Genomic DNA, 16,312 nt, shown 5'->3' with positions numbered 1-16,312 from the left:
GAATCCTTGCTGCCTGCCATCCTCGGTGTCTACTTGTCAGTATAACTTTGCAATCACCAACAAAATGGCTGCTCACTGGGTTCCTGAATATCATCCTCTTATCCCTTAGCAAACACCCAGAAGGGAAGGAGAGGAGACATCACACACGTCAACAGACTCCGCCCATATTTACTGCAGTGCAGTAATGTGAGGTAATGGTACCCTAGGTTTTTGTCAAATTTCAGCAGCTGCTCCCCCTAGTGTTTAAAAGTGGAAATGTCTAACCTTTTCAAATTATTTTTCATGTTTTACTAAATTATAAACAAATGATAATATTTTTTAAGAAATATGCAACCCTAAAGAAGCCCTGCTAGTCTGCATGCTTCTGCAGCATTATATTGATGTAGTCGTGTAATCCCTTCAGCCAGTCGCTGACCTCAATGCTCCCATGCAATCCACCTTGGCATTTCTGCTGCGACTGGTGTTCCTGCTAATCAGGTCTACCAATTACTAAAGATTCATGAGGTAATCTAGGGTGTTTACTGCATGTAGATACATTTGTGTTTTTAACCAGAAGAAGAAAAAACCCGTTTCTGACATCGGATTGGATAGTATGTCTGACGTCAGAATTCCTGCTTTGAAGTGGGCTCTGGCGTTTTCAACTGCTGATATGTGTCCACAATAGGCATGGGTGGAAACGCTAGCCGCCCACCCCTATTAACTAGTTAAATGCCGCTGTCAAGCTCTGACAGCGGCATTTAACGTGTTTCCGGGCATCGGGCCAGAAATAAGCACACTGCTGACCCCCGTCACGTGATTGGGGGTCAGCTGTGTGTCAGGTCTCCTTGATTATTGATGCTGGATTACTATAGCAATGCAGTAATTTGGCTACTTAAAGGCGATCTGAGCATCACTTCTATGTTGCAGAGCTGATCAAGTTATGGCAGCTTCTAGCCTCCCATGGAGACTATTGAAGCATGCCAAAAGTGGGGAAAAAAGTGATTTAAAAATATGAAAAAAGTAGTAAAAAAAAAAGTTCAAATCACCCCCCTTTATGCCCCATTCAAAATAAAACAATAAAAAAAAAAATCAAACCTACACATTTGGTATCGCCTCCTTCAGAATTGCCCATTCTATCAATAAAAAAAAGATTAACCTGATCGCTAAACGGCGTAGCGAGCAAAAAAATAAAAAAGCCAGAATTACATTTTTTTTTTTCTTTGCTGTGACATTGCATTAAAATGCAATAACAATCCAAAGATCGTATTTGCACTAAAATGGCATTGTTAAACACGTCAGTTCGGTGCGCTAAAAAATAAGCCTTCACCCAACCCGAGATCACGAAGAATGGAGACGCTACGGGTCTTGAAAAATGGCGCATTTTTTTTTCTTTTTAAGCATACTTTGGATTATTTTTTTCACCACTTAAATAAGAGAGCCTAGACATGTTTTGGAGTCTTGGGTTCAAATCCCACCAAGGACAACATCTGCAAAGAGTTTGTATGTTCTCCCTGTGTTCGAGTGGGCTTACTCCTGGCACTCTGGCTTCCTCCCACTTTGCAAAGACCTACTGATAGTGAATTTAGATTGTAAGCCCCATTGGGGACAGCGATGATGTCTGTAAAGCGCTGCGGAATGTTAGCGCTATATAAAAAGAAAGATGATTATTAACCTACCAAAAAAGACAAACAAAAAAAAAAAGTGTGGGATTGCTAACAGGGTAATGGTGCAGAGCAGTCTAAAAAAAAAAATCCTTCGTGCCATACCCCCTTGTTAAAACCATGAATTGTTTAGAAATACAAAGTCAATATCGACCCTTTAAATTACCTTGTCGCATGACTCGAGATGATAAAAACAAAAAAAATCAATTTGCAGACAGATGTTCTGGGCTGTTTGCCTCTCATGAGTGCAGAGTAGGATACAGGATTGCATGTAACTAATAAGTCATGTCAGACTAACTTAATTTCTCTTGACTTCAGCAAAGCATTTGACAAAGTATTTCACACCATCCTTATTGAAAAAATTACTAAGTATGGAATGGACAAGGCAACTGTTAGGTGGATTCATAACTGGCTTAGTGATCGGACCCAAAGAGTGGTCGTAAATGGCTGCACATCCAGTTGGAAGAATGTCTCAAGTGGGGTACCACAGGGTTCTGTCCTGGGCCCTGTATTGTTCAACAAATTTATCAATGATTTAGATGAAGAAATTGAGGGTACACTAATTACATTTGCTGATGACACAAAGCTAAGAGGGATAGCTTATAGTAGAGAAGAGAGAGCGGATTCAAAAAGATATAAATAAACGAGCAGTGGGCAGCAACTAACCGAATGATTTTTAACAGGGAAAAATGCAAAGTACTACATCTGGGCAATAAAAATAAAAATGGAATATACTGAATGGGAGGAATAGGTCTAAGCAACAGCACATGTGAAAAAGACTTCGGTATACTAATAGATCACAGACTGAACATGAGTCAACAGTGTGATGCAGCAGCAAAAAAAGGCAAATACAATTCTGGGATGATTTAACAGAAGCATACAGTCTAGATCACACAACATCATTATTGCCCTCTACTCCTCTTTGGTCAGACCTCATTTGGAATACCGTGTCCCGCTTTGGGCACACTTATAAAAAGACATCAACAAACTGGAGCAAGTTCAGAGAAGAGCGACCAGAATGGTGACCGGTCTGCAAACCATGTCCTATGAGGAACAGTTACAGGATTTGGCAATGTTTAGCTTGCAAAAAAGACTGAGAGGAGACTTAATAGCGGTCTACAAATATCTCAAGGGCTGTCACATTGTAGAAGGATCATCTTTATTCTCATTTGCACAAGGAAAGACTAGAAGCAATGAGATGGAACTGAATGGGAGGAGACAGACTAGATATTAGATAATACTTTTTGACAGGGTGATAAATGAGTGGAACAGGCTGCCACGAGAGGTGGTGACTTCTCCTTCCATGGAAGTCTTCAAACAGAGGCTGGACAGACACCTGCCTGGGATGATTTAGTGAATCCTGCTTTGAGCAGGGGGTTGGACCAGATGACCCAGGAGGTCCCTTCCAACTCTACCATTCTATGATTCTATGGCCTAAGTCTCTTCCCTGACTTAGTACTTTCCACAATGAGAAACTTTATTCTTGCCAGATCCCTGTTGCCCAGTCAAATTCAGTTTTCCAGTCTTGCACGGAGAAAACGCAAACAGTCTGAAATTCATGTCTGCAAATAATGTTTCTGGTTTGGCTTATCACAAGTCATGTAGCAAGGAGGCTCGTTAAAAGGTCAATATTGATTCTTAGTGTTGCCATATACAATAGGTGGTACTAGAGTTCGTCCTCTTTCTCTCTCTGAAGGGGATAGTTGCGTCTTTTAAGTGTAATTGTTATATTTATTTAAAAAATCAGTAGTACACATGACAATATGAAACTTTCTATGCCAGAATTTATTTTTAAGGTAAAAGTCTATTCAGAGAAGACAGACCTCCCTCATTACTGGGAGAAGAAATGGCAGCTTCTACTAATAGACTTCCCATTTATGGAGATTGTCATAACTGAATACAGATATTACCTAAGAATAGAAAAATATTTGTATGAGTGTCCTCAGTGGTTGATACCTTTCTAATGGCTAACAGTTAGCTATTAAAGGTATCAACCACTGAGGACTCTCAAATCTACCGTAAATATTTTTGTGTACTGGCTAACACGGTACGAAGATCTTCTCTGTCCCCAAGGCCCCTTTCACACATCAGTTTTTGCCGTCAGTCACAATCCATTGGATCGACGGATCCGTCGCAGATTATGAAAAATTGATGAGACTGATCCGTTTTTTCAACGGATCTGACTAGCGGGGCTGGCTAAAGGATCCTAAAAAAAATCTGAGCATGCTCAGTTAAAAAAAACGAAATCCGTCCCCGGATTCCGTCATTTGACTGATTAGGCGCCCTTAGGCTTCCATTCTTACAAGCGACGGAAGCGTCGCTGTCCGTTTTTTCGATGGAGACAAAAAAAGTAACTTTGTCTTCTCCAGCCGCCGGATTAACAATTTTTGACGGATCCGGCTAACGACGGATGAAACGTGAGGCCATCCGTCGCTAATACAAGTCTGAGAAAAAAACCGGTCCCAGCGGCATCAGTCGCTGGATCCGTTTTTTTTTTTCTTTCAAAATTCGACGGATTGCGACTGATAGCGAAAAAAATGTGTGAAAGGGGCCTAAGAATTGAGAATTCCGGTCCCGCTGTGGTTCTGGTCTGATAGGCGTTGTGTTCCGGGGCCTCCCATCTTCTTACGATGACGTCCTCTTTTTGTCTTCAGGCTCCGGCACAAGCGTACTGTGTGTATGTATATATGTGTGTGTGTGCGTGTGTCGTATATTATATATATATATATATATATATATATATATATATATATATATATATATATATATATATATATATATATATATATATATATATATAATACGACACACGCACACACAGTACAGAGCAAAAGTTTGGACACCTTCACATTTAAATATTTTTCTGTATTTTCATTACTATGAAAATTGTACATTCACACTGAAGGCATCAAAACTATGAATTAACACATGTGGAATTATATACTTAACAAAAAAGTGTGAAACGGCTGAAATTATATCTTATATTCTAGGTTCTTCAAAGTAGCCAACTTTTGCTTTGATGACTGCGTTACACACTCTATTCTCTTGATGAGCTTCAAGAGGTAGTCACCGGGACTGGTCTTCCAACAATCTTGAAGGAGTTCCCAGAGATGCTTATCACTTGTTGGCCCTTTTGCCTTCACTCTGCGGTCCAGCTCACCCCAAACCATCTCGATTGGGTTCAGGTCTGGTGACTGAAGGCCAGGTCATCTGGCGTAGCACCCCATCACAATCCTTCTTGGTCAAATAGCCCTTACACGGCCTGGAGGTGTGTTTGGTGTCATTGTCCTGTTGAAAAATAAATGATGGTCCAACTAAACGCAAACCGGATGGGATAGCATGCCGCTGCAAGATGCTGTGGTAGCCATGCTGGTTCAGTATGCGTTCAATTTTGAATAAATCCCCAACAGTGTCACTAGCAAAGTACCCCCACACCATCACACCTCCTCCATGCTTCACGGTGGGAACCAGGCATGTAGAGTCCATCCGTTCACCTTTTCTGCGTCGCACAAAGACACGGTGGTTGGAACCAGAGATCTCAAATTTGGACTCATCAGACCAAAGCACAGATTTCCACTGGTCTAATGTCCATTCCTTGTGTTCTTTAGCCCAAACAAGTCTCTTCTGCTTGTTGCCTGTCCTCAGCAGTGGTTTCCTAGCAGCTATTTTACAATGAAGGCCTGCTGCACAAAGTCTCCTCTTAACAGTTGTTGTAGAGATGTCTGCTGCTAGAACTGTGTGGCATTGACCTGGTCTCCAATCTGAGCTGCTGTTAACCTGTGATTTCTGAGGCTGGTGACTCGGATAAACTTATCCACAGAAGCAGAGGTGACTCTTGGTCATCTTTTCCTGGGGCGGTCCTCATGTGAGCCAGTTTCTTTGTAGCGCTTGATGGTTTTTGCCACTGCACTTCGGGACACTTTCAAAGTTTTCCCAATTTTTCGGACTGACCTTCATTTCTTAACCCTCCGTCAGGGGCAATATGTTTTATAACGAGTTTAGGGGCATTGCGCCTGTCCGGCACAGGCTAGAAAATTGGCTATATTTTCCTTTTTAAAAAATTTCAATGCTCTAAAAGTGATCAGTTACCTTAATAGGAATGTAATAAATGAGAATACATATAATCAGGTGTAAAAAAAAAAGTTTAATAACCAGAAAAGTAATATGTTTCTATGTCTTGAGCATCCTCCTCACTCTCTCCATCTTGACCTGTATCAGGCACATCTGGACATTCTTCCACATCATCTTCTGAAGCAATGTCACTTTCTTCCCTTAAATCTTCTAGCTGTAAGGGGTCTGTCTCATCATCAATCAGTATATTTTGCACTTGCTCAACATGAAGGGCATTGGACAAGTCAAATATTCTCCTCGCCATTTCAGAAGAAAAGCTGAAGCAAGAGAGAGAATATGTGTTAGGGCGCAATGTGCCTGAGAAGCACAATCTTATTTCTAACAAAACCTTTTATGACAAATCCACAAATTTAGCACTAGCTGTTCATAAAACAAGCTAAAAAAACAATTGGGATGAATAAAAACAGCAAATTCTAATCGTCAAATGTGTGACGTGTTCAGGGGCAATGAGCCTGAGAAGCCAAAACACTGATATCTGATCTCCTGCAGCTCTGCAGCACAAGAGGCTTCTCAGGTTTCACACAGCCTTTAAAGTTAGGAAGGTACTGGGAGGATGGTGTTTCCCAGACAAACCACTGAAAATAGAGAAATGAAACTAAGTGAGCTGCGCCTGTCAGATCAGTTGCCCCTGACGGAGGGTTAAAGTAATGATGGCCACTCCTTTTTCTTTACTTATGTTAGGTTGAACAATAAGAAATGTTCACTCTAGTTGCCTACTCCTGGCCTAATGGATGTTGATCAGGTGCGCACTAAAGAAATAACATGAGACAACACAGTCAGATGTAAACTCTGCTTGATAAATCTATGGCTCAGCTCCAAGCGCTTTATTTAGTCAGAACACAGGTTTATATAACCTTTGTAAGGGGGGCTCGGTTAGCTCTAAAATGGGAGTGATCGGATTTATTCCATTAATTAGTGGGTTGGGCAATGAGCAAGTCCGTGGGCGGATCGATGAAGTCATCAGGGTGGGTTGGTCCATGAGGTCATCAAGGTGGGCTAATCCATGAGGTCATCAGGGTGGGTGTCATTTTGGATATCGGCACATGGTGTGGTGAAACAGGAAATGGCAGCCATCTTTAGTGTCCCACTTTGATCTGAGAAAGCTTATGTAAGGTTAAACAATACACGTTATGGTTCTCTTCTCTCAATCTCTTATTGTTAAGTCCTGAGGTTAATTAAGTATTTGATCTTATGGCTCTCCTCAACAGTTAGCTGCTTTTTTCTTGCCATAATACAAATTCTAACAGTCTATTCAGTAGGACTATCAGCTGTGTATCCACCAGACTTCTGCACAACACAACTGATGGTCCCAACCCCATTTAAAAGGCAAGAAATCCCACTTATTAAACCTGACAGGGCATACCTGTGAAGTGAAAACCATTTCCGGTGACTACCTCTTGAAGCCCATCAAGAGAATGCCAAGTGTGCAAAGCAGTCATCAAAGCAAAAGGTGGCTACTTTGAAGAACCTAGAATATAAGAGAGATTTTCAGTTGTTTCACACTTTTTTGTTAAGTATATAATTCCACATGTGTTAATTCATAGTTTTGATGCCTTCAGTGTGACTGCACAATTGAAAATTCAGAAAAATCTATATATGAGAAGGTGTCCAAACCTTTGGTCTATACTGTGTAATATATATATATATATATATATATATATATATATATATATATATATATATATATATATATATATATATTACGCACACACACCCCGGTCACTAAAAAAATAAACCTTTTGTAAATTTCCTTGAAAAAGTAAACCATTAATTACTGTTACATTTTTCAAACCTTCTAACATCCTATCAAAATAAAAGGACCTTTGACAGATGGTGCTGTTGTAAGGTAGCCATAAGGTAAATATTACCTTTTTTGTGTGGTATTTCTGGATTAAAGGGATATTCATTCAAAGATTAAAAATTTCAATGTTTTTGGATAATTTGTGATATTTCTGATATATTTATAAGTAAGCGCAAAACATATTGACCTAAATTTACCGTTAACATAAAATGTGTCACGAAAAGAGTCTCAAAATAACTGGGATATGTTGAAACATTCCAGCATTGCCACATGAAGTGACACGTCAGGTTTGAAACATTTGGTTTGGTCACTCAGCGGTTAAAATGAGCTCTAAAGGCAGTTTCTCCTGCGCACTATTGACCTCAGTTCATCTGAGGCCACGTGCACACGTAGGGAGAGTCCTCTGCGGGTTCTCCCGCAGCGGATTTGATAAATCTGCAGGGCAAAACCGCTGCGGTTATCACTGCAGATTTATCGCGGTTTGTCTTGCAGTTTCCGCTGCGGGTTTACTCCTACTATTGATGCTGCATATACATGTTAAAAATAATTAAAAAATGGTCATACTCACCCTCTGACGTTCCGATCTCCTCGGCGCTGCACGTGGCGGTCCGGTTCCAAAGATGCTGTGCGAGAAGGACCTTCGTGACGTCACGGTCATGTGACCACAACGTCATCGCAGGCCCTGCTCGCACAGCAACCCTGAGACCGGACGGCCGCGTGCAGCGCTGAGAGGTGAGTATATCATTATTTTTTATTTTAATTCTTTTTTTTCTTTTTTTTACACAAATATGGTTCCCAGGGCCTGGAGGAGAGTCTCCTCTCCTCCACCCCGGGTACTATCTGCACATGATCCGCTTACTTCCCGCATCGTGGGCATAGCCCCATGCGGGAAGTAAGCGGATCAATGCATTCCTAGGTGACATGCTGCGGAATGTAAACCGCTGCGTTTCTGCGCGGTTTTCCCCGCAGCATGTGCGCAGCGGATTGCGGTTTCCATAGGTTTACATGTAACTGTAAACGCAATGGAAACTGCTGCGGACCCGCAGCTGCAGAAACGCTGCGGTTCCGCGGTAAAAACCGCAACATGTGCGCATAGCCTGATTCTAGTTCCCAGATCCTCCATAGCAGAGCCAGAATCCCAATAGGAGACTACATCCCCTACAGAGATGAGCTTACAGGAGCAGGGCTGGCAATAGGAGTTTATCAGAAAATGCACTGTTGGAAAGCGTTAAGACTCATGAAAGGGGGTGAAATTACCGTATTTTTCGGACTATAAGACGCACCGGACCATAAGGCGCACCCCAAATTTGGGGTGAAAATTGCAGAAAAAAAGATTTTTTTATAAGATGGGGGTCCGTCTTATTGTCCGAATTTACAGTATCTTACTTGAGGGCTGGTGGTGGCAGAGCAGGGTCACAGGAGGCATGGTGGCGGCAGAGGTGGGGTGATGCGGTACGGCGTGCACCTGAGCAGGGTCCATTCCTGCTTAGGTGGGCGACGCCACGGCCTGGTGTCCATGGGAGGGTGGCAGCAGTGGTTACCGACAGAGGTGCTGGGATGAGGAGGCACAGTGAGAGGTATGGCGTGAGAGGGGTCCCTTTCCCCGGTGAGGTGATGGAAGGATCTCGTGGGCACATGGACTGGAGATGATGGAGGTAGTGGTGTACATTGTGAAGCGAGTATTCCACAGGAGCTCAGATGTCTGAGTCCTTGCCGCTTCCCGGCGCTCCTCAGCGCAATAATTATTTCAGAAGCCGGTAATAAGTGAGGAGCTCCGCTACCGAGACACAGCCGCCACGACCGGACACTGCGGGAAAAGCGCCTCTGTACTGCTGCGAGCCCTGCTGGAGGCGGAGAGCCGGCCGTGCCCTGCGGTGCTGAGGAGCGCCGGGAAGCGGCAAGGACTCAGACATCTGAGCTCCTGTGGAATACTCGCTTCACAATGTACACCACTACCTCCATCATCTCCAGTCCATGTGCCCACGAGATCCTTCCTGAACCTTGCTGCACCCATCCTGGGAAGCAAAAGGATGGAGTATACAGAGTCCAAAGTCCCGGTGAGGTGATGCAGCAGCCCGGTAATGCAGCAGACCTGGGTGAATCCTGTTGATATCGGTGGGCGCGGCCATCTTCCTGAGGCCGCGCGCGCAGATGGAGCTCTCTGCTGCCCGGGGCTTCAGGAAAATGGCCGCGGGATGCCGCGCGTGCGCAGATGGGGATCGCGGCGGCCATTTTCCTGAAGCCGAGTTCGCATCTCGGCTTCAGGAAAATGGCCGCCGCGATCCCCATCTGCGCACGCGCGGCATCCCGCGGCCATTTTCCTGAAGCCCCGGGCAGCAGAGCGCTCTTATCTGCGCACGCGCGGCCTCAGGAAGATGGCCGCGCCCACCGATAACAACAGGATTCACCCCGCTCACTGCGCCTCCTCATCTCCGCACCTCTGCCGCCACGGTAAGCCTGCATTGCGACTATTAGACGCACCCCCCCATTTTCCCCCCTTTTTTTGGGGGGAAAAAGTGCGTCTTGTAGTCCGAAAAATACGGTAGTAATGAAAACCCCTTTTAACCACTCATTAATATATTAAGAGAAACGTGAGTTTCTGAGAAATAAGACATTGGATTAAAGACTGGAGTGCCTATATAGATGGTCTACTGGTAGGATGGAACACTGAAGTACAAAGCCTGGCTTCCATGTTTTATCTGTTCAGATCCTCTTAAATTTTAACAATCTGATCTACAAGACAGATAAGAACAATACACGCATTGTCTTGTGGACCTGAGACTGGGATGTGTGTGGATCAATGAAACGAAGGGTGCTTGTCTGAGGCAAAAACTGATAGCACATGGGTGTGTGCACACAGCCTTATGAATGGACTTTAAAGGGAGTTAATGCAGCCTGTAAACATGATTAACCACAGTGGAGATGGTTTAAGGTACCTTCACATGAAACGATATCGCTAGCGATCCGTGACGTTGCAGCGTCCTGGCTAGCGATATCGTTTCGTTTGACACGCAGCAGCGATCAGGATCCTGCTGTGATGTCGCTGGTCGCTGAATAAAGTCCAGAACTTTATTTGGTCGTCCGATCGCCGTGTATCGTTGTGTTTGAAAGCAAAAGCAACGATACCAGCGATATTTTACACTGGTAACCAGGGTAAACATCGGGTTGCTAAGCGCAGGGCCGCGCTTAGTAACCCGATGTTTACCCTGGTTACCAGCGTAAAAGTAAAAAAAAAACAAACAGCACATACTCACCTGCGCGTCCCCCAGCGTCTGCTTCCTGACACTTACTGAGCACTGGCCCTAAAGTGAAAGTGAAAGCACAGCGGTGACATCACCTCTGTGCTGTTAGGGCCGGAGCTCAGTCAGTGTCAGGAAGCAGACGCTGGGGGACGCGCAGGTGAGCATGTACTGTTTGTTTTTTTTACTTTTACGCTGGTAACCAGGGTAAACATCGGGTTACTAAGCGTGGCCCTGCGCTTAGCAACCCAATGTTTACCCTGGTTACCCGGGGACCTCTGCATCGTTGGTCGCTGGAGAGCGGTCTGTGTGACAGCTCCCCAGCGATCAAACAGCGACGCTGCAGCGATCGGCATCGTTGTCGCTATCGCTGCAGCGTCGCTTCGTGTGAAGGTACCTTTACTTGCATTCATAAATCTGTTTTACACGTGTTGGAATTTTGTATGATAGATGTCAGTTCTTCAAAATTTTTACTGTAGACACAGTGGCTGCTACTGTTTCTGCAATTTTAGCTAAGTAGTGTAGAATGGTATGCCTCAGACAATGTGTTGTAGTGTATATTACTGCGAGTGTGATGAGTTCTTACATTGAACTCAGATATATGCAGTGTTTTCTCTGTAAAATGTGATTGTAAAAGCCAACTTCTGATGCATTTTATATTGTCAACCACCAATGTATGAATCTCAACATATCAATTATATTCAAGTGCTTCAGTATTTGACGCTGCACGCTTTTTACCTGTATGTTCAGCATTACCATGACCAAGGTTTATTCTCTACTTAAGATGTGCGAAGTTACATGAGATCAATGAAAGAAATGTTTGTAGATTCTGTGCTGTTGGGTACCATACATGGAATATGTATTTTTCATCTCCCTTTAGATAACTAATTTAATAACCCATTTTTTTCTTATTTCAAGGATGAAAATCAAGATATGCTGACTCTCTCTGATCAAGATGTTGTTCCTGATGTAAGTTTATTTTAATGTTTAGTTCCATGTGAGTTCTGCCAGGCATAACTGGCTCTTCATATCGGGTTGTAAAGGGGTCTCTTCAAAATTGCCACATTCAGTCAGAAAGTGTGTATGGATGGTACAAATGGAAGCCACATTGATAATTTAAATATAAGTGGTTAAAACTAGAAAATGCCTTCTTCCAAAAGCTCTGCATTTGCCCAACTGTTGCGTTAATTGCATACATTTTGGTTGTATTAAAGTTAAGCTGTCAGTAGGATCAACCCTCCTAAACCTTCAATATGGGCATGTAGGTCATAGTAAATAAAATAATGCTGTGATAATTGCAATACAATGTTGTATTCCAAAGAAATAAATGTTCTTGTTTTTTATGTGGATCAGGAGAGCATACGGTCAGTCATTACATGTCTCACACTGGTAATACCCCTTTTGATTTAAAATAAGCAGATTCTTAGGGAGACCAGTGTTTGACACACAGATCTTCACAGCTCATTTACTTATTACTGAAAAATCTGTTTTTCTTATAAGACATCGAATCGCAGATTCAACTACCGGTAAACTACATGCCTATATAGATGGCCCAGGAGGATTGATCCTGCTGAGTCCCTTTTAAATTATCTGAATTTTCAGTACGTTTGGGTTATACACCTTTCAAGAATGCACATTTTAGTTAAAATTCAATAATTTGAGACTGATTTTAATCTGAACGACTTTACAGATTGCAAAAATTCTCAATTAGTCCTGGTCTTCAGTGTGTCCTACAATCTGGCCCTTATTGCAGACACCTTTAGTCTATCGGTAGTTGTGGCTGATTTTTCTGCTCTCCTTTCTTTTGAAATGGACGCCACTTAGATTGACAGATGGCTAACAATGTGCAAATGACAATCCACGAATATTACCCACCAAAGAGATTAGGATGTGGTTAATGGGTTTTACACCTATTTTTCCCTCTAGAGCTGCAGTGTGTTGTATGGTCCACAGTCTCGCACCCATTGCTGTGTTACATAAAATCTGAAACATATTCTATGGAAGCGGCATTAGTATCTCTTTGGGAGTCATGTTTTCTCCATACAAACCCGAACCAGAATATGATTGTGCCAGATCAGAGACACCTTTTTGCTTAAAGTTGTTTGACCTGAAGTTGACAGTTAGGCAAACAAATGATTAGTTTCTCATTAACTGGGTACTGTCTAGTTCTGGGTAGGAATATATAGGATTAACATTTATTTTCTTAAGTGCCTTGTATTGAAATTTAAGGGGTAAGGTTTCTGCTTCTGCAGAGTGACAAGCCAGGTCTTAAGTCTGGGTCTGTGATAAAAGCGTTTTATCTGAAGTCATGTGGCAAGGATTGTTATTGACTTGTAGGATTGCTACTTAAATAGGTTGCATTATGTACTTTTCCTCTCTGAAGAGACAGTTTGCATGTTGTCTTGACATTGTCAGTGAAAACCCGGGGGCATGTGCTCCTCTTATGAAATTGCTTCAGTCACCTTGCTGCAGTCATTACACATAGGTAACATGGTTATTAAAAGGAACCTGATAGATGATACATGCCTGTGGATCGGGCAGCATGCATCAGATACTGGCTGCGTGATTTCATCCACATTATGTATAACTCTGAAATGAGACCAAAAGTAACCCTGAAGGAGCTGCAGAGTTCCCAAGCAGAGACTGGAGTATCTGTCTATATATCCACAATAAGCTGTACACTCCGTAGATGTGGCCAGAAGAAAGCCTCTACTTACACACACAAATTTTAAGGCTCATTTTGAGTTTGTCAAGACGTGGGAGACTTTCCCAAATGTATGGAGGAAAGTGCTGTGGTCAGATGAGACAAAAATTTTAACTTTTTGGCCACCAAGGTAAACTCTGGCGCCAAACCAACACAGCTCATTACCAAAAGAACACCATCCCCACAGTGAAACATGGTGGTGGTGCAGCATCATGATGTGGGGATATTTTTCGGTTGCAAGGGCAGGGAAAAACAACTTGTACATTATCGTGCTATAGAGTCTATAGCAAAGAGCTTGGACAAAGTCGCGGGCCCACCTTGATATGTATAATAAAAAGTCTGCAATTGAAGTTTTTCCTTACCAAAAAAAACCTATTTTAACTTTTGGAATTATAGTGGAATAGTATTAAGTTTATTGTAAGAGCCTAATTTATATAGCAACAAAGGATAAAAAAATAAAACCTAACTTATGATGCAAACAAGTGTGCTTCCAAACACCGTATGATACCCCCACAGTTAATTTATTATCATAGTGCCAGTTATTTCACAGCGATTTACATGTGAAAAGGGGTATACATAATGAGTACAGTAAACGGTACAAGTCACTGACTGGTACAGGAGAGGTCCCTGCCTGTGAGGGCTCACAATCTACAACTCCTCCACACACAGTATGATGACCCTACTTACACAAATCCCCTTGAATGGCTACCCCATCACCTTATGATTCCAACTGTAATCCCTACACAGCTCTCCATAAAGTATAATGGCTGTGTATGGAGCACTAACTGGGCCTTGCAATGTCTTCCATACAGTATACTGGTGCCTCCTACAGTATAATGGCACCCCATGAAAAAAAAACACAAATATTGAGCTTCGTTTAAGTTGGTATACATGCAGCTCATAAACGCATGTTCACATTGGCAATGAAGCATAAAAACCTAAGAGAATCAAAATAAACATAAACCCTGCTGTAACTAAAATAAGGAAAAAAGCAAAAGTGTATCTAAATAACACTGGTTTCTTAGTAATAGAGTAATTGCGTATAGTGGTGCCCCATGGCATATAGTGGTGACATGCAGAGGAGAGTGGCTGCTGCGCTATTGATGAGGGAGATGGGGCGCGGGTGCCCCATCTGATACGAGTGCCATACATTAGCCACCACAGCTCTGCGAAGTACGGACTTTATGGGGTTGCCTAGTGATTCACACTGAAAGTTTGTTATTTTGTGCCATTTGTTGTTTCACAGTTACAGGCATGTTCTTTATATGAACTGATGCAAACCCTCCAAAAAAAGTGAAATTGCAGGTTGTGAGGTAGCAAAGCATGAACAATGCCAAGAGGGTGAATACTTTTGTAAGTCACTGTGTAGTGAGAGACCCGTCTCTCCAGGGCTGCTGGCAGGGAGAATCTTCTTGTGACCCATCTGTCTTACTAGTCTTTCATGCGTCTCGGTACTCAGTGGCTTTTGAGCGGTTTCCCCTGAAATGCCACAGCGCTTCACATGTATGGCTGAAATCATGCCGTCAGCAGATTTGGCAGCATGTATCGCCTATGGGGTTCCGTTTTTAAAGGGGTTGTCTAGGTTTGGGACATAAGTCTGCATACTTTCCGTTGTAAGTTGACTAGACCAATTCAGTGTGTCTCAATTCACCGCTATTGAGAAGCCAGATAAGACTAGTTGCCAGGTGACCAGATATATGCAAATTGCATACTTGTGACCACCGGCTAGCACCAGGGAATCGTGAACCCGGATAGTGACTGCAGAATAAATACATGGTTACCTGTCGTATCATGTAATGGTTCCCTAAGGTGTTGTATTGCGACTGGCAAAATACGACAGTGTCAGATGTTTGCAAATGGTTGGATTTTCTTTTGCTGGTCACAAGTCCTGTTCTACACACTTCCAATAGACTTTAATGCAAGACGGACACAACTTATTGCTAAACTTGGCTGTTTATTGACAACAAATTCACAGCTCTATAATGGCAAGTCGCTGACAAATTGCCCAAATGTTTTGTCGCATGGCTTTTGTGACAATTGCTGTCAAACATGTCACCATGTAGTCTCAGTGGTGTGGACCTAAGGTGGTTTTTTATTCATTGTTCTAATTCAGAGCTTCAGATCACCATTCTTGGCACTAGATCATGACATGGCTCTGTTATATGGGCTAGTTGGCACAGTTATGGCGTATTTAATGTAGAAAACTATAGTGACATGTTAGGTTGGATGTTATTTAACCCCTTAGTGACAGCCACATTTTAAAAATCTGACCAGTGTCACTTTGTGGCAATAACTCTGGAACGCTTTAACAAATTCCAGTGATTTTGAGATTGTTTTTAAAAATATATATATATATATTTAGATGTGTAAAAAAATATATATATATTGTTCCCATAAATACATTCCTTTATCTAAATAAAAAAAACCAAACAATAAAAGTACACATTTAGTATCGCCGCCCGTGTCCGTAACAACCCGACCTATAAAACTGTCCCACTAGTTAACCCCTTCAGTGAACACCGTAAAAAAATAAAAATAAAAAACGAGGCAAAAAACAACGCTTTATTATCATACCGCCAAACAAAAAGTGGAATAGCACGCGATCAAAAAGACATATGAATAACCATGGTACCACTGAAAACGTCATCTTGTCCCGCAATAAACGAGCCGCCACACAGCGTCGTCAGCGAAAAAATAAAGTTATAGCCCTCCCCCCAAAGAAATTAATGAATAGCTTGTTTTTGGTAATTCTGCCTCATAAAAAGCTATCAAAAAATGTCACGTGCCCGAAAATGTT

The 16,312-nt window shown here is 42.4% G+C and overlaps 1 protein-coding gene across 15 annotated transcripts in view; it reads left to right on the top strand.

The window, feature by feature from the left end:
• SLTM (SAFB like transcription modulator) overlaps window positions 1–16,312 on the top strand; it is a 133,188-nt gene that overhangs the window by 64,563 nt on the left and 52,313 nt on the right. For all 15 annotated transcript variants that reach the window (XM_077263843.1, XM_077263846.1, XM_077263836.1 and 12 more), the window contains one exon: window positions 11,730–11,780. In XM_077263843.1, coding sequence (XP_077119958.1) covers window positions 11,730–11,780 — 51 coding nt within the window. The remainder of the gene's footprint in view (window positions 1–11,729; window positions 11,781–16,312) is intronic.

Source organism: Ranitomeya variabilis, chromosome 5 (assembly GCF_051348905.1).
Source record: "Ranitomeya variabilis isolate aRanVar5 chromosome 5, aRanVar5.hap1, whole genome shotgun sequence".
Taxonomy (NCBI): domain Eukaryota; kingdom Metazoa; phylum Chordata; class Amphibia; order Anura; family Dendrobatidae; genus Ranitomeya; species Ranitomeya variabilis.
This window is presented reverse-complemented; position numbering and strand designations above follow the sequence as displayed.